The 19,040-nt window shown below is 44.5% G+C and overlaps 1 protein-coding gene across 1 annotated transcript in view; it reads right to left on the bottom strand.

Moving 5' to 3' along the window:
• Positions 1–4,107: 4,107 nt before the first annotated feature.
• Positions 4,108–19,040, bottom strand: part of LOC115094168 (protein mab-21-like 3) — a 32,741-nt gene continuing 17,808 nt past the window's right edge. Inside the window, exon 4 of the mRNA XM_029606940.1 lies at positions 4,108–5,073. Within this exon, the coding sequence (XP_029462800.1) occupies positions 4,819–5,073 (255 nt within the window). The 3' untranslated portion in view covers positions 4,108–4,818. The remainder of the gene's footprint in view (positions 5,074–19,040) is intronic.

A 19,040-nucleotide genomic window follows, 5' to 3' on the forward strand; every position in this document is an offset into this window, starting at 1 on the left:
GCTGTTTTTCCCGCCCTCCCCCAAAACGATAAGAGAACCCCCACGAACAATTTCGTGGGGTTTTCCTATCGGTTTCAGGGAGCCCTCGATTTCTGATGACTTTGAAAATATCGTACGATATTTTCAATCGTCAGAAATACGATTCACATCCCTAATAGACAATTAAACTGTTCTGACAACAGGTTCCACCGAGAGAGCAACACCAACTGCAAGGGCTCATATGAGCAAACACCCAAAGAACTAGCTCCAAAGTGGATGCCATGGAACTGAGTACCTGCAAGTAATCCCAGAGCCTGGGCACCGCTTCTCTAACAAACAAACTGTGAATTTGCCTCTACAATTTGCAAATGCATTCCCTGGTGAGAAACACTTTCCCCAACTTGGTATTGAAACGTGTCTCCAGAAACTCCAACACTTGAGAAGGGGAAAGATGACTCTTTGACTGATTTACTACCCAACCCAGGGATCTCAACCGCTGCTGCACCAACTCCACTACATACCTGCAAAGTTCCTCTGACTTTGCTCGAATAAGCCAATTATCCAGATATGGGTGAACTAGGATGCCCTCCTTCCTGAGAGCTGCTGCCACCACAACCATCACCTTGGTGAAGGTCCTCGGAGCTGTTGCCAATCTGAACAGAAGGGCGCAAAATTGAAAATGCGACCCTAGTATCATGAACTGCAGGAAACTCTGATGATCCAGCTGGATTGCTATGTGCAAGTACATCTCGGTCAAATCCAGGGAAGTCAAGGACTCTCCCTTGTGAACTGCAATGACTGAGGGCAGAGTTTCAATCCGAATTCGAGGAACTTTGAGAGCCATGTTTACTTTCTTTAAGTTCAAAATCGGATGAAAGATTCCCTCCTTTTTTAGAACCACGAAATAAATAGAATACCTTCCTGTCCCTCGCTCCTCTAGGGGGATAGAAACAATGGCCCCCAGCAGCTGTAGGCAGCTGATTGTTTCCTGTACCACTTGCCTTTTGGTCACGGAAGCGCAAGGGAAGACAATGAACAAGTCCTTTAATGGACAAGAAAATTCTAAAACATAACCTTGTCTTATCACACTTTAAGACCCACTGGTCCGACGTGATTTTGGCCCACTCCTCATAAAAAAGAGTCAACCACCCCCCTATAACTAGAACTGAGGAGTGGACCGGCCTCGCTTCATTGGGCAGACTTGTCTCCACCAACACCCTGGTCGGAACCATCTCTGTTCGGCTTTTGATCTCAAAAGGACTGGTACCAGGACTGCTGCCTCTGGGCTCCTCCTGAAGCCCTATTCTGCTGAAAACACCTATTCCCTCTGAATTGAGAATGCATAAGAAAAGATCCTTTTCTCCCTTTCAGCTTATCCTCAGGCAATTTATGTCCTTTATTCTCTCCCAGATGTTTTATCAGCTCCTCCAAGTCTTCCCCAAAAAGCATTTTTTCTTTGAAAAGTAATGCTCCTGAATGAGACTTGGACGAAACATCCGCTGCCCAGTTTCACATCCAAAGAAGTCGTTTGGCTGAGACTGCCGACATCATCATTCTAGAAGAAGTTCTAATGAGGGCATATAACACATTGGCTCCATAGGCCACCACAGCCTCTAGCCGCCTACTTCGTCTCTGATGTAGACATCGCTTTTTCCATCTTCAGTGCTGCACCCATTGCAGCCCAGCCCAAAATATAAAGTGGCTGCACACTGCAGCACGTATGCCTAGGGCAGACACCTCAAAAATCTTTTTTAAATGGACTTCCAGCTTCCTATCCTGCATATCCTTCAGCGCTGCAGAACTGGACACTGGAATGGTAGTAACCACAGACACTGAGGCATCCACCTTTGGACCTTCAACAGCTCAAGCATGTCCTCTGGCAAAGGATATAATGTATCCATTGCTCTACTAACCTTCAAGCCAGTCTCAGGAGTATCCCACTCCTAACCACTAACTTCTTAACTATAGAAAGGAAAAACCTTTGCTGGACCTTTTAAACCATCCATGACCAGATCCACCTCTTCCTGATCGGATTTCTCTCGCAGAATCTTTATCCCTAGCTCCTTAAGGACAAAGGGGATCAGGGGCTCCAACTCTTCCCTATGGGAAAAACAAACCACCTTTGGATCATCCCCCTCAACAGCTGGGGCTTGTCCCAGTCCCTCTTCCGGATCTTGCCCTGCTGAAGAAGGATCTGCCTCAGGAGGGTCCTCTTCTGGCGGATCTCCATCCTCCGAATCCTCAGAGAGTTTGTCTGCAGCATTTGACTGTGCGGGTATACCAAGGATTCGCCAAACCCTTGTAGCACCACTAGCCCGTGAAAGCCTGGACCTTTTCTTGGGTCGCGGACCTGCCAAACTCTCTTGCTTGGAACCATGCCGCCCCGCGGCTTTCCTGTCCAAATAATCCTTGTGCAACAAAAGGACGAAATCCGATTAGAAGGTTGCAGAACTATCAAACTCCTCCCCCAGGAGGTTCTCGTCCTCACCCAACTGAATTCCCTGGGCTCCCCTGCCATCCACGGGGCTCCGATCAGCCAGGGACAGTGGCAGAGGGAGATCCCCCCTTCGCCGACAGCTTGTGAAGCATCTGTGAGTGAAGACAAAATGGCTGCCGTTCCCGCGCTAATCAGGGAGGGGCCCGCTGCTTCACCGAGAGCCCCCCAAGCCCTTGCTGCCTTTCTGATGCTGCCGTGTTCGTCTCCGAGCTGCCCTCTCTCCCAGAGGGGCAGCGGGAACAAAAGCCGGCACAGGAGAGCCACATGCACGCATCGCTGCATGCGGTGCACTTACAGCCACGCGGCATGCACTCAGCCTGCCCAGACCACGAATGCAGTCAGCTGGCAGAAGATCCCAACCTAAGCCACGAGAGCCGCTGCAGCCGAGCCCCTGCCGGGCTCCAGCTCCACTCCCTTCACTCAGAGCCGACAGGTAGGAAAAAAGAAAGCAAACTCCATGTTATTTAATTATTTCTTTAACTTTAAAAGCTTTAAGAAATAAACAAAAACTACTTTCCTCTCAGAAGAAGAGTGGTAGCAGGTTCTACATGTCTTCCTGGGGGAGAGGGAACTGGCCCCACCAGATGTCTACCTCTGGCGGTGAAAGACCGAGTTATATAAGGGTCCCTAACCTGCTCGTCCAGCTCAGAACTAGGAGGGATGGCCCCACCAGGACCTGCCAACCTCCTGGGAGGAAATCTCCAAAGAAATCTCTCTCTCTCTCTCTCTCTCTCTATATATATATATAAATATATATATATATATATAAATATATATATATTTTTTAAACCTAATTTCCAGACTGCAGGTTTTGTACCTCTACCATTTGTTAGAGATAGAGAAATACTGAGGGACTGCATGGGATCACCACATGCAAAAAAGAAGAAAAAAAGCTGCCGAGGCAAAAGAAAAAAACTAAAATTACTTTTTCTAAGACTTCTTACATATTATTCATGACTTTGCCTCAAAGAAGGCGTGAAAAAAAAGACCTCGTCATGCCAAATCACCACAAATATAACTGTAATACATTTTGTAGTGTAACTTTATGATAGGATCCCCCCCTCCCCCGAGTCTTCTGGTCCTAGGGCCCAAGACAGGTTAAGATGGCACCGGAGCCTGCAGCAGCAAACCAAGGCCTTGGGGAGACAAGAAGCAGGGCCCTAAAGCGCTGCAGGAGGAAGGCAGATGGTCAGAATTCAGCAGCAAAGAGGCAAAATCTGCAGCAATGCTAGCCACCTAATTGCCCCAAACTAGGGGCCTTGCCCTTTATCAGGCCGATACAGTACAGTGCTCTCCGGCGGAGCACACTGTCAACCCGCGATTGGATGCGCGTTTTGGACGCGCTAGCTTTACCCCTAGTGTCCCTAGCGCCTCTTTTTACCGCCGGGCCTAATTTAAATAAATTAAAATACTGTATCGCGCGCACAGGAGAGTGGCCTGTGCGCGCGCCGGGAGTGCTGGCGCTCGCCCGCGATTTTACTGTATCGGTCCGTATGTATTTCAGTGCTATCAAGTCAGCCCCTCGTTTTTCTCTTCTCCAGGCTAAATACCACAAATGCCTTCAACCTGCCTTCATAGGTTACAATATGCAGGCCTCTTGTCACTGATAAATTAGAAGCATATACAAATAATACTAGAGAAAGTTATTTTATTTAGGGCAGGAGAGATAAATGTACATTTGTCTTTGTAGATGATAGCAGCACATTTCCCATGGTATCTGGGTTGTACAATAATATAACAATTTGTATCACAGTGCTGATCAGCATGTTTCTGCAGTATGTAAAGGTGATTGATTCGGGCTGACCTGGTGGTTCAGTAGCAGGGCTGTGCACTGTGATGGGGATGATCTGGGCTGGGGATGCTGCAGAGGCAGCTTTCACAAACCCCCGGGGAACGGGATTCTAGGTCATTGCACTGTTTCTTTGGCCAGACTCAGAACGCCTCTGTACAAGATTGCTGGTTGAAGGCTGTCACTGCAATTGTTGGGGAGCTAGATGAGTGAGGGAAGGGTCATAAAATAAGGAGGCAGGGAAAAACAGGTAGTTGTGAATGAAGGCTCAGTGCTGCAGCACCGTAAAGTGTTTCTGATTAACCTGGAAGCCCGAAGGAGCAGGATGAAACTGCAGAGACAAAAGAAAAAAGCAGCAGAAAAAGCTAACAGTATGTGTGAGGAGCTGTCACCAGTAGAGTAGGCTACTTAGTAGGATCCCACCTGGAGTGCTGTGCTCATTTGTGGAGGCCACAGCTTTGTAAGGACATTAAGGACATCTTTCCACAGAACCCATCAGTGCATTTCATAGACAAATGTACATTTTAATACAGCTGCTTCCTTTGCTGGGTCTTCAAATTCCCAGGACCTGCCTCCTTTGGAGGTAATCCACTGGAGAACTCTTGAACTTGACCACTGCCATGTGGATTTCCTGCAGCTTCCCAGCCTCAGCTTTAAACAGGTTTACCTGGGGGCCCAGAAAATAATGAGGGAGCACCCCATCCTTGAGGAAGCGCTCGAGGTAAACCACTAGCCTCATGAAGCTCTCCACAGGGTCTTGCCATTCTTTAGCTTGAGGAAATGACTCGCAGGCCCAAAAGAGGATCATCTGAGGGTTAAAAGAAATATATATTGTTTTATGAAGAACGTCCAGTGAACCCAGTGTTGCACAAGATAATTCACAAGGTTACAATGTCTCTGAAGTTGTATTAAAATATCAAACTCTGCTACAAAGCTAAAGGTGGGGGAAACTGAAAATCATCACAAATTGAGAGAGGCTGTTTACTGGTTAACAGGTCCTCACTAGCTAAATTGTCCCTAGCTTAAGCCCTAGGCTAAGATTTAGTAATTTACACACCATCCCTGCAGGCACCCCCAGAGGCTTTTCTCGATTGGTCATCAGTGCCCTATAAAAGCAGGCAATGTGTGATAGTTTGAGTTAGGTTTTGATTTGGAGCCGTGAGTAGCAGTGGCCTCCATTTTTGGTCCCCACAGCCTGATGCATGGAAGAGACTACCCTGGCCAGTACCTTCCTCCGGTCTGGAAGGGATCGTCTTGGAAGAGTGAAGAGGAGTTTGGAAAGAAATATTTTTTTTCTGAGATTTTTGCTTTTTAGGAGCCTGGTCCTGCCCCTGGAGGATTGTCACCCCTGCTTGCGGGGATGTCAGGAGAAGGTACGGTGATCCACTTACGACCAGCTAAGGAAGGACAGCAGTGACCTGACAGAGAAGAAAAGAGAAGTAACTTTGCAAAGAGTTTTGTGCTTGTTATTTTGGAAAGAATTATTGTGCCACCAGTTCCTGCCTACTGAGGAGGAGAATAGATTTGGAGTTCAAACACTTTGTGGGACTTTCCACCATCAGAAATCCCGCATTTACCATCAGAGAGAGATAGATAGATAAGGAGATCCAGGGCCCCACTGGGAGCCCACCGTCTAACAGCTGAAGGGTTAGGTTTTGCCTAGTGCCTGCCACCTTAGGGACACTCCTAAAATGTAGACAATCTCCACCTAGTAGGTCAACCATGTACTCAATAGAAAGAAAACCAATTACCCACCTCACTAAATTAAAATAAATGTGGAAATTACTGCTTGATGTACTCAAAAATCAAATATAAAAAGTAAGGTTTGGTAGTTTCATATATTTACTAATCATGGTACCATCCAGGTTACCTAGTAGTGAAAAGTTGTAATCATTAACTGACCACCATCCAGCCTTGACTAAGTGATTGCAGTGCAACAACATTTTTTTTTCAAAAACATTTTTTTTGCATTTTAAATTCAAGCTATTTAAAGCTTTAATTTAAAGCTTCCAGTGCAGGTTGTTCATAAATACTTGTTAAATCACCACTCTGTAAATAATTTGTAAATCCATCTGTGCTATATACAATCCAAAAAGCTTCCACAAATCACGATGAACCTGGAAGATGTGGTAGACCTGATTGACAAACTGAAGAGTAGCAAATCACCTGGATTGGATGGTATGCATCCTAGAGTTCTGAAAGAACTAAAAAATGAAATATCAGATCTTTAGTTAAAATTTGTAACCTATCAAAATCATCCATTGTACCTGAAGGCTGGAGGGTGGCTAATGTAACCCCAATATTTAAAAAGGGCTCCAGGGGTGATTCGGGAAACCCAAAAAACAAAGCGGTAGCCGATCCAGTTGGCTGTGTAGCAATAGAAACAAAGAGAATCGGTAGTTGAAAATGCCCTTTATTAGATGATGCCCGACTCTGGCCGAGTTTCGCTCTTTCTCACAGAGCTGCCTCAGGGGCAATCAATTGAAGCAGGGTTATTATCTGTAATGTTAATGCCTCAAAAGTATATGTGAGCTCATCAAACATCTGTAAGACCACAAGTGAATTTCACTCTGCAGCCTTCTGCAACGATCAGATCGAGGTCTGCAAAAAGTGCCGTCAAACAGCACCATTAACTCAAATGTTAGTGGTGCTGTTTGACGGCACTTACAGATGTTTGATGAGCTCACATATACCTTTGAGGCGTTAACATTACAGATAATAGCCCTGCTTCAACTGATTGCCCCTGATGCAGCTCTGTGAGAAAGAGCGAAACTCGGCCAGAGTCGGGCATCATCTAATAAAGGGCATTTTCAACTACCGATTCTCTTTGTTTCTAGTGATTCGGGAAACTACAGACCAGTTAGCCTGACTTCAGTGCTAGGAAAAATAGTGGAAACTATTCTCAAGATCAAAATCATAGAGCATATAGAAAGACATGGTTTAATGGAACACAAGGGAAGTCTTGCCTAACAAATCTACTTCATTTTTCTGAAGGAGTTAATAAACATGTGGATAAAGGTGAACCGGTAGATGCATCCTATTTTCTTCTGTTGGATCCTTCTTCCAGTTTTTGAATGAAGATCTTTTGGCTAAAATAGCTTCTTTCACCTCACCTTTTAACCATGCCGGTAATCGTTTTGCCTTCTTTCCACCTTTCTTAATGTGTGGAATACATCTGAACTGTGCTTCTAGGATGGTATTTTTTAACAATGACCATGCCTCTTGCACACTTTTTAACCTTTGTAGCTGCTCCTTTCAGTTTTTTTCTAATTATTATTCTCATTTTATCAAAGTTTCCCTTTTGAAAGATTAGCAAGAAAGCCATGGATTTGCTTACTGTCCCCATTCCAGTCATTAATTCAAATTTGATCATATTATGATCACTATTGCCAAGCGGCCCTACCACCGTTACCTCTCTCACCAAATCCTGTGCTCTACTGAGAATTAGATCTAAAATTGCTCCCTCTCTCGTTGGTTCCTGAACCAATTGCTCAATAAAACTGTCATTTATTGGGTTTGCAAACACTAAACTTAAAAGATTTTAGAGCAGACATAAAAGATATATTGCACTTTTTTCATTCAGTTTTTTGTGGTGACAGAGAGTCATCTAGTAGATAACAGGAAAGCTCATGGAAACCAACTCTCTTGTTAAATTGGTTTAAGTATGTAAAAGAACAGTCGTTAGATAAACATTTGCAATTCTTTGATTTATGGTACAGGCAAAGAGATTGTTTCTGATAATACTGGAGTAAGATGCCCCCACACTATGGGCCAGATTTTCAAAGGGGTACGCACGTAACATACGCGCGTACCCCCCGAAAACCTGGCCCAAACACCCCCTGCGTGCGCCGAGTCTATGTTGCATAGGCTTCCGGCGTGCGCAAAGCCCCGGGACGCACGTAAGTCCCGGGGCTTTCTGGGGGGGGGGCGTTTCGGGGGGTGTGTCGCAATCCGCGCATCATCGGGGGCGTGACGCGTTCAGTGCGTCATCCGGGGGCGGCGCCGCTGGCGTGGTTTCGGCCCGGGGGCGTTCCGGGGGCGTGGCCACGGCCTCCGGACCAGCCCCTGGACCGGAACATGGAGCGCGGCAGGCGGCCCGGCGCGCGCAAAGTTACTCCTGCTTCAAGCAGGCGTAACTTTCGTGATAGAGGTAGGGGGGGTTTAGATAGGGCCGGGGGGTGGGTTAGGTAGGGGAAGGTGGGGGGAGCGGCCTCGGAGGGAACGGAGGCAGGCTGCGAGGCTCGGCGCGTGCAGGCTGCTGATTTTGGGCAGCCTCGCGCGCTGTCACCCTGGATTTTAATGGATACGCGCGGCTACGTGCGTATCTATTGAAATCCTGCGTACTCTTGTTTGTGCCTAGTGCGCGAACAAAAGTATGCATGTGCGCAGATTTATAAAATCTGCCCCTATGCTCCTGCTATGGCTGCTTGGAATTCCTATCTTTTCAGGTTAGAGCTGATATCCAGCTTTGCTGCATACTTGTAGTCAGTCTGCTGCTAGTCAGCTAGGTCAAATTACGTAGGCATCTTAAAGGCAGCCCTGCTAGTGAAAATAAATTGACATTAACTGCAGAAGATTCAGAGATTATACAGGATCTAGTACAGTCAGTATTGAATGCACCTAGTTTGGCTCTTGTTGATTTAAGTTATGAGATTGATTTGTGGGTATATCATGGGTCTGAAGGATGGGCAGTGGCTGCTTCTCAGCATGACAATATAACCCCATGGCTTATTTCTCTGGTACTTTGGTGTGATACAACAGGGGTTTTCAGATTGTGAGGGGTTGTGGTATGTACGGAAGCTATGTGTAAATTGCAAGCACATGTACCAGGGATTTTAATTGTCTTACATACTTCCCATGAAGTTAGAATACTTTTAGGGAATGCTCACATCTCTTTTACCACTACAAGACTTGGTAAATATTCAGCCATATTATTGACTTCTATAGTATCCTATTAAACAATTATAATTAATTCCAAATTTAATTTTCTTCAGTACCTTCTAGAGCAGGGGTGGGCAATTAATTTTCCCATGGGGCCGCATGAGAAATTGGGATGGTTTTAGAGGACCGGACTAATATAATTAACTCAGTTCTCAATAGCCCTACTTATGAAAAGACAGCAGTTTACCACCAATGCATGTCCTCTGAGAAAACACAACAAATAAGACCGATACTAACGCTTACATGCTAGCAAAATATCTCATCTCGGTAACAGACACAGAACCGACCTAACATACTCCCAGGATCTGTAGTAATGCACATAAACTAATCCGCACACAGTTACACCTGTATTATGGAATACAAAACAGGAGCAACCCTATCTATGAAAAGGCAACACCACAAATATTAAATCAGGTCCTAAAAACCAATACACCTCTTATTAGGAAAACAGAATAGCAAGCAGCTATAGATCCCCACACAGAAATAATTGTAAAACTATACTAATAAGCAGAATAAATGTTTCTAAACAGCTATGAACAGAATAACATCCAACAATTAAAAACTCATAAAAACTATTAAACATTCTCCAAACACCAATAAAATATTTCAAAAAAGCAGACATCACACAATTAAAATGGCAGTCAAGAAAAATAAACTTAAAGCCATCTTTACTTACCCCCTCCAGCAGCTCTCCTACTCCCCTCCCCTGCAGGCCGTGGCACACACCAGAAGCAGCAGTAGAAGCTAAGCTCTATACTTATGGTCCTCTTCCTTAGTGCCCATGTCTCTCACACACACACCATACCAGTCATGCCCCCATGACCAGTTTCTGTCTCTCACACACCAATCATCTCCCAAACAGTCTTTGGCACACACACACACCAGTCACCTTCCTGAACAGTTTCTCTCATGCCATACACACACACACACACACACACACACAGGCTTCCCACTCCCGTGTTCTACTTACATATATGGGCTTCTCACTCTCATAATCACTTTCTCTGTCTCTCTCTCTCACACACACACACACTCACTCACCAGTCTCTCACTCCCATGCTTGTTCTCTCCACATGCACAGGCTTCTCATTCCCATAATCACTTTCTTTCTCTCTCTCACACACACACACACACTCACCAGTCTCTTACTCCCATGCTCTCTTTCAGATATACAGGCTTCTTCCTCCCATGATGTGTCTCACACACACCCAGGTTTCTCACTCCCATGCTCACTCTTCACATGCACAGGCTTCTCATTCCCATAATCACTTTATTTCTCTCTCTCTCTCACACACACACACACACACACCAGTCACCTGATCTCACTCATGCATACACACACACACAGGCTTCCCACTCCCAAGTTCTCTTTCAGATATACAGGCTTCTCCCTCCCATGCTGTCTCACACACACCCAGGTTTCTCACTCTCATGCTCACTCTCTTCACATGCACAGGCTTCTCATTCCCATAATCACTTTCTCTCTGTTACACACACACCAGTCTCTCTCTCATTTCCATGCTCGCTCTCCACTGCACAGGCTTCTCATTCTCTGAATCACATTCTTTCTCTCACATTCACACACACCAGTCTCTTTCTCTCACACACACAGTCACCTTACCAACCAGTCTCTCGCTCTCATGCATGCACACTCACACACACAGGCTTCCCACTCCCATGCTGTCTCACACACACCCAGGTTTCTCACTCTCATGCTCACTCTCTTCACATGCACAGGCTTCTCATTCCCATAATCACTTTCTCTCTGTTACACACACACCAGTCTCTCTCATTTCCATGCTCACTCTCCACGTGCACAGGCTTCTCATTCCCTGAATCACATTCTCTCACATTCACACACACCAGTCTTTTTCTCTCACACACACCGTCACCTTACCAAGCAGTCTCTCTCTCTCATGCATGCACACTCACCCAGGTTTCTCACTCCCACAACACCAGGCTTCTTACGCTCATGCTTTCCCACATACCCAGACTTCTCACTTCCATGCTTTTTCTCTCTCACACACACACACATCAGTCACCTCCCTGACTAATGTCTCACACTTTCACATACACATCAGTCATCTCCCTGAGCAATCACTTTCATTGTCTCTCACATACACACACACACATCAGCTCTCTGACCAGTCAATCACACACAGGCTGGCTGGCTGGCTGCTTCTCTCTCTTTCTGTTACTCACTTCCTCTTCCCCCCCTCCCCAGCAGACCAAGAAAGAAGAATCCCATCGGCCGCGGGAGGCTCATGCTGCTGACTCCTTTCTCGATTACTGGCTGCTTCAACTGCTCGGGGACCGACGCTGCAGCCGACGCGGCACGGCTCTTTCTCCTTCCCGCGCACCGCTCCATGTATCACTTCCTGTTCCGGGTCACGGGAGGGGGGGTGCAGGCGCGGGAAGAAGAAAAGGCCAGCCGCGGGTGCCACAGCTTCTAACACCGCTGCCGTTACCACTGGGCTTGAACGTGCTGACAGCCCAGCGGCAACAGCAGCGGGAGAGACCGGGAGCGCGTGCTGCGGACCGGCAAAAAAACTCCCGCGGACCGGTGGTTGGGGACCCCTGAAAAAGAACACGAAAGGCGGAACTGGTAGGTAGGTAGAAAAGAAACTCGAGCGAAGGCACGCTGCCCGATTGGCCGGTGCTGGGCAAGGCTTGCCCAGCACCGGCCAATCGGGCAGCGTGTCTTCGCTCGAGTCACTCCCTCCCCCCCCACTGAATGCTGTAAAAAAATCAGTTCATTCTCCGCTCCCTCGCTCCCCGATTGGCCGGCCAATCGGGGAGCGAGGGAGCGGAGAATGAGGCACGCTGCCTTCCCTCTGCAAGGGAAGGCAGCGTGCCTCATTCTCCGTCTGCTCTCAGCAGTGGGCGGGCCGGTCACAGACCGTAGGCGGGCCGGATTCAGCCCGCGGGCCGCCCCTTGCCCAGGTCTGTTCTAGAGGGAGCACTCCCAATTCCCCATATGGAATAATTGGGCTGCCCCTACCTGATAAGTTGTTATATCTAATGAACCCCTACAAAAGGATGTTTTGGTTTACAGATGGGTCCTGTACAAAATCAAATCCAGGATTTGCTGCAAGTGCTTAGACGTGAACAGTTCTCACTACCATCAGAAATGTCTGCACAGGGAGCAGAATTGTGTAGGTATTCATGAATTGTGCTCTGGTTCCCCTGACAGTTTTCACTGATTCATATTTTCATCTCTTAATTCTGCTCCCTGTGCAGACATTTCTGATGGTAGTGAGAACTGTCACGTCTAAGCACTTGCAGCAAATCCTGGATTTGATTTTGTACAGGACCCATCTGTAAACCAAAACATCCTTTTGCTAGGGGTTCATTAGATATAACAACCTTATCAGGTAGGGGCAGCTCAGTTATTCCATATGGGGAATTGGGAGTGCTCCCTCTAGAAGGTACTGAAGAAAATTAAATGGAACAGGAGGAATATCTCTCTTACATTTGCAGACTTTGCAGCACAAGAGATTACTAAACAAGCTTGTTAATTAGCAGTTAAGGAATGTGTACAAACTAGAGCACAAAGGGTAGCAGGATTACGTACAGTGCAGCAGCTGCATGAATCTGTGGGGAAATAGAAGCTGGGTACCCTATTATCTGTTTCGCTTTAAATGTTTAAATTTAAGATTACATGAGTTTCACTGGCCTATGCCCAACAGTGCACAGCCCATGTACTAGCATATGGGTTCCAAATCTACAGACACTTTGTTCTTTGTAACCAGGGCTAGAAAATAAACTATGGCTAGAAATGATTCTCAATATTTGTTATTGTATGCTAGAGAAAAGAGTAAAGGAGCTGAAGATTTAACTAAACTCCCAATTAAATTATATTCTAGGCAAATGGAGGAATTACATAAGCAGAAAGAGGTAAAAGTGTTGCTAGATAGAATAGTTGCTGAGAAAGTATCTGGGGTAAAGGGGTTTCAGATGATGTGGAATATGGAACCAGTGGAAGTGATGCTTGGTATTCCCAGAATTAATTAATAGGTGCAGTAATCTAGAAGGATGGGAAGTATTAGAAGAAGAATAAATGGCAGAGGTGTTTAGCCCTTCATAAGGAGCTAATTTTGATCCTGACAGGAGCACAGGTATTGAATGTTGATATTCATTTTGCACATAAATATAGAGCAAACCCTGAAAGAAATCCCCCATATAACAGAATTAGTGGGAAAGGCAGACCAGGAAGATTTCCCGAGATTTAGAGATATAGAGTAGGGAATGGTTATACATAATGTCTGCTAGGAGTGGTGCAAATGAGGACAGGAGCAGGAGAACCCATGCTAAGACTAGCATACAGTTACAATGAAAAGAAGTAACAAGTCAGTTTGTATATGCACCAGATTGTCCAGTAAATTTGTTAGGCAGGGATTTGTTACAAGCCCTGGAAATAGAGCTTTCTTTTGCATTAATCTCCAAAGTTGTGCATTCAGCCAGTTTGTTACTTTCACATACAGACAGGAACAGTTTCTATAGGTGCCTGTTTCAGTAGGGGCAACTGAACAAGACCCTTATGGCAAAGTGCAGAGTATAGATTCAGTGGAAATTCAGTTGAAGCCCTTCTATTTTTTAAACCTTGTCCCAAGACCTTCAGACTCCCAGCTGATGTATTAGTGATTATGTAAATGATCCATTAAGTACAGTATGTATAGGATTTGTGCAATGCACACTACAGAACTACTCTTATAAGCAGCATAGAAAGGAAATAAAATAAATTCTACCAAAGTACAAAATTGTCTGTCCCAGGTTTCATTTTTAGGAATTAAGCTAGGAGTTGATGGTACAAGTATTGACCGTGCATTGTATGACCCATTAACATAGGTTAATTGTAATCTTTGAATTACAAAGCACTAACATTATCACCTTAAGAAAAGGAACACAAAGGGTTTTAAATCCCAGATGGAGAACAGCTCACTCACCACACCTTATGTAGTGCTTCCCAGTTGCATAACAAAAGAAACAAGAAATTCGCTTGACTGCTATTTGTTGAATTAAGGTATATCAGAATGTTAATTTCAATGATGCTGTAATTTCACTTTAACTATTACCTTACTTTATTGTATGCCAGATTTTATATATTTCCAGATTGAAAAAGAAAACACCTTTGAGCTGTAAAGCTTGAAGATTATATTTTTCCTCAGTTTGATTTTTTTCATTTTTAAATAGATCATTTTAATTTTGATTTTTGTTTTATTCTGGATCGATCCAAATACTTTTTGAGTTCAAATATGTTAATTGTTATCTGTCTTTTTTGTGTTATGTGTGTCATGACACCTGAAGAATGAATGAATGAATTTGTGTGTCAGTTTAGTGAAATGCATGTGTCTGTGTAATGTCTGAGCATTTAAGTTGTTTGTGGTCCTGACTATTGCATATTACCTAATTATAAAGAAGGATTATTATGCAGATGTAGGGATTACTAGATGTAGGGAGCTAAGGCCATGATGGAATTTGTCTCATTGATTAATTTGAATTTGTTTTGCTCTTATATTAGGCTTTAATAACATATACATCTAATACTGATTTAAGAGGCTATGCTCTGATGTCAGAAATCCACCCAGCTGAGAGAACTGCATACGTCAAATGTCATTGATTTCAGAAATCATCCCATCCTTTGTACAGAAGTCATCGTGCACTTTTCATCATATGGACCTTTATTTCATACGTGATAACTGATTGTCAGCAAAAAAATATGAAATGATACACCTAGTCAATATTTTAGTTATGTATCCATTTAAAAATGCCACTATTTAGATTTCAAGTTAATGATAAAGTCTGAATTGAGGCAGTCTTTAGTAGCCTTACAGTTCCAGCATTTTGTAGCATTATCCAGTCCTATACCTTATAATGAGTATATGCATTTACTTGCTGAGTCAGTGAGATGATTATTTGATATGTTCTCTTTTACTTTTATTTATGAAAGCTAATCTGATCACACTAACCAATCACCCTGTCCCACTGCTGGCCACTTGACAGTGTGATATGTCTTGGTATAAATCAAATATTCCCTTGAGGTAAATTCTGCTCTATTGCTGCTTCTGCACTAGTATTTTTCTGTACCCAATATACTGAATTTAATGAGCCCCTTCTATTTTTCCCTATATACCTTTTTGAGCATTTCTTCCTGTAACACTACCTATTGGTTTCTTTACCTAGAGTTTAGTCACAAGCTCTCACAGATGTGCTCTGGTAGGGTGACACTTCCGTTCACCTAGGCCCACTTCTGCTTATGACTAGAACATGTCTTATTTTTTGCAACACTTTTATAACTTGTCCCACAGGATGTATGCACAACACATTATGAGTCCTTATTCTAATTCTTGGTTTTCCTCTAGTTTCTTGACTTCCTTCACTTTTCTGGTAACATGCATTGATTATATCCCTGCTTGCCATTGTAATGAATATTATCCTGGGTAGTTGTTTACAATAACAGTATTCCTTGCATAGACTTGCCCAGTATACCTAGTATTATATGAGAAACATAATACTTTCATACTAGTCTCTCTTTGTTCTTCTTATCTTTACATGTTACACCACTATTATGTAATTACTTGGCTCTAAAAAATAACATATGAGGTCTTGCTATTATAAATTAGGTCCTTTTTATAACGCAGGTATCCTTATAGCTCAATTATAGAGCTAATGGCTACCTAGTGAAACTTAGTTATGCTGTTATTATTTGTCAATTAGAGAGTGCGTGTCTGTCTTTGAGTCTCATTTACTTTAGGGGGGATCTAGAGGGATAACAATACATACACAAGGTTAGTTGTTAGCTTATACATTTAGCCCATTTGGCATAATCACTTTTCATGGTTCTGTCTTCACCTCTGGTACTTGGGTCTTCCACTTTTGCCATTTGTAAGTGGCACAAGGGGGAAATGAGAAGTATGCCTGAGCAGAAAACCAACATGGAGAAGGAAATCCCCAGAAGCCTCTGCTTTTCTTTAGTCTGCCTGGGCTGAATAAACTCTAAGTGACTTTCTGAGCATGACTTGCAGAATGTCCCTGGATATCTATAAAGGAAGAAAAGCTGGCACCAGAAAGGTGATGCCTATTCATAGGGTCACAAAGAAGAAACCAACGGGGAGCTTCAGGCACTATTCTCAGGAGTTTGTATCAACACAGCTACAGACGTGTTAATTATCTTGACCAGTAAGATTTTAACAGAATAATAATCTCAAAAGCCATGGTAAATGGGCTACACCTCCTGGGGAAACTAATCAGGCATAGTTAGGGATGATCTTATCATGCAGTTGACATTACAACTTATGTAAATGATCCTTTGGGCAGTCACGCAGATCTCTAGAACCTTCTATCCTTTTCCAGTATTGAATGTTATCTATAAAAGAAGGATCACTTCCTGTATACAGCGAGATGCTGGTCAGTTTGTCAGACAAAGGGCATCCAGTACCCAGCATCTCCCGAGAATACTTATACTGATTAATAAAAAGAAATTATACTTTCTACTGAGTCTAAGTGTTCTTGTGTCCCTTGCCATAAGCGTAGAGTGCACTTAACATTTTGAAAACACTGACTCACCAGAAGTCCTTTTCTGAAAGAAGTGGTGTGATGACTATGGTATCACAATAAATTATTCTTATCTGTAAGTTTGCGATTGACAGTTGTAATAATATTAGTCTTTGAATGCATACCAACACATCTAAATATGATATTTTTATTTATTTTATTTAAGTTTTTTATATACCAACATTCAAGACAACAGTCCCATCATGCTGGTTCACATGAAACAGGAGTGCAATATAAGCTTAAACTTGAACAATAGTGCGGAAAAAGCAGTTACATGTAACAGGGGAAATACTTTTACGGGAAGATTTCCATTTCGGCAAGGTCAGCCCTTTCGTCAAGGGCAAAGGTGGGGGCAAGCCACTAGATTTAGGGGTGGGGGGACTCCCATCTGTAGGCTGTTCAACTCTGGTTTTTGCAGATTCGCTGCTGCCTGCAAATTCAGACACGCCTGCATGGGATGCGGTGCAGGCCACCCTCAAACAAAATGCCAAAGGGGAGGAACCATCCCCCACACAGAGCAACAATAAATTCATTAGAGCACCTACCCCCATTAAGATACATAGCTTGCAGGTCTGTTTAAAGGGTTATCAGCCCAAGGAGGCCAGATGGCTATACGAAGGGTTTTCCCAAGGTTTTCATATACCTTTCATGGGGCCAGAAACCGCCACAGAGGCTAAGAATCTCTTATCTGCGAGGAATAATGAAGAGGTCATTGCACTAAAGATCAAAAAAGAAAGCGACATGGGTAGGTTGGAAGGCCCATTCAAGGACAAACCTCTACCTCATTTTAGGATTTCCCCTCTGGGGGTGGTTCACAAAAAAGAGCCAGGGGAATTCCGAATGATTCACCATTTATCCTTCCCAGAGGGTGGGTCAGTGAATGATTACTTGGACCCCGAAGCATGCTCGGTTGCCTACGCCTCATTTGACCAGGCATTAGACATGGTGAGGCATTGGGGGCAAGGGGCATGGTTGGCAAAAGCCGACATTGAATCAGCCTTCCGCTTGCTTCCAATACATCCAAGCTGCTTCCATCTGTTGGGGTTTCAATTCCAAGGTAAATATTACTTCGATAAATGCCTCCCGATGGGCTGCTCTATATCTTGCGCCTACTTTGAGAGGTTTAGCACATTTGTGCAATGGGCTGTAGAGCAGGACATCGGGAAAGGGAAAATCATTCACTATTTGGATGATTTTCTGTTTACCGGCCATAGGGACACACAGGCCTGTGCGCAAGCCCTCGAAGCATTCACCCGGAAAACTGACGAATTAGGCATTCCGCTAGCTAAGCACAAATCAGAAGGACCGTCACAAAAATTGTCATTTCTCGGTATCGAAATTGATACTCTGCAAATGGTCACACGCCTACCACCCGCAAAAATAGCAGCGTTACGGGCCAACATATCTACTACCGAACAATCACGCTAAAACAAATGCAGTCACTCATTGGTCACCTCAATTTCGCTTGCAAGATCATGCCCATGGGTCGCCCCTTCATGAGAAGATTGTCCCAAGCCACAGCAGGTATTCGCAGGAGCCATCATTTCATTAGAATCACCAAGGAGCTCAGGGAGGACCTCATAGTATGGAAGACATTCCTAGGGGAATATAATGGGCGGACAGTTTGGAGGGACCCGATCATGACCAATAGGGAGCTGCAGCTCTACACCGACGCAGCGGGGAGCGCTGGATTCGGGGCCTATCTGGCTGGGAAATGGTGCGCGGAACGATGGCCAGTACAGTGGGAAGCCATGGGTTTACTCAGAGACATCACTTTTCTCGAATTGTTCCCCATTGTTGCAACAATACACATGTGGAAAGCATGTTTCCACAACAGAAGAGTGGTTTTTTGGTCAGACAACATGGCGGTTGTACAGGCGAAAAATTCTCTCACCGCTCACTCCCCTAGGGTCATTAGGCTATTGCGGGATTTAGTACTGCTCTGCCTGCGCATTAACCTGGTCTTTAAGGCTAAGTACGTTCCGGGGGAAGCTAACGGCATCGCTGATGCATTGTCTCGTTGTCAGTGGTCTCGTTTCAGATTCCTGGCCCCGGAAGCAGAGCATCACCCTTATCACGTCCCTCCGCGGATTTGGGAATTAGGGTGCCCGGAATCGCCTCCATATTGAGATCGGCTCTGGCAGAGTACGGGGAGAGCATATGCACGCGGCGGGAGCCTGTTCCAAAAATTTTGCCAATCAAATAACACGCAAGTTCAAGGGACAATGACAGAGAGAAATGTAATGACAGAGAGAAATGTAACAGAGTTCTTGCTCTACC

This window comes from Rhinatrema bivittatum, chromosome 6, assembly GCF_901001135.1.
Source record: "Rhinatrema bivittatum chromosome 6, aRhiBiv1.1, whole genome shotgun sequence".
Taxonomy (NCBI): Eukaryota; Metazoa; Chordata; class Amphibia; order Gymnophiona; family Rhinatrematidae; genus Rhinatrema; species Rhinatrema bivittatum.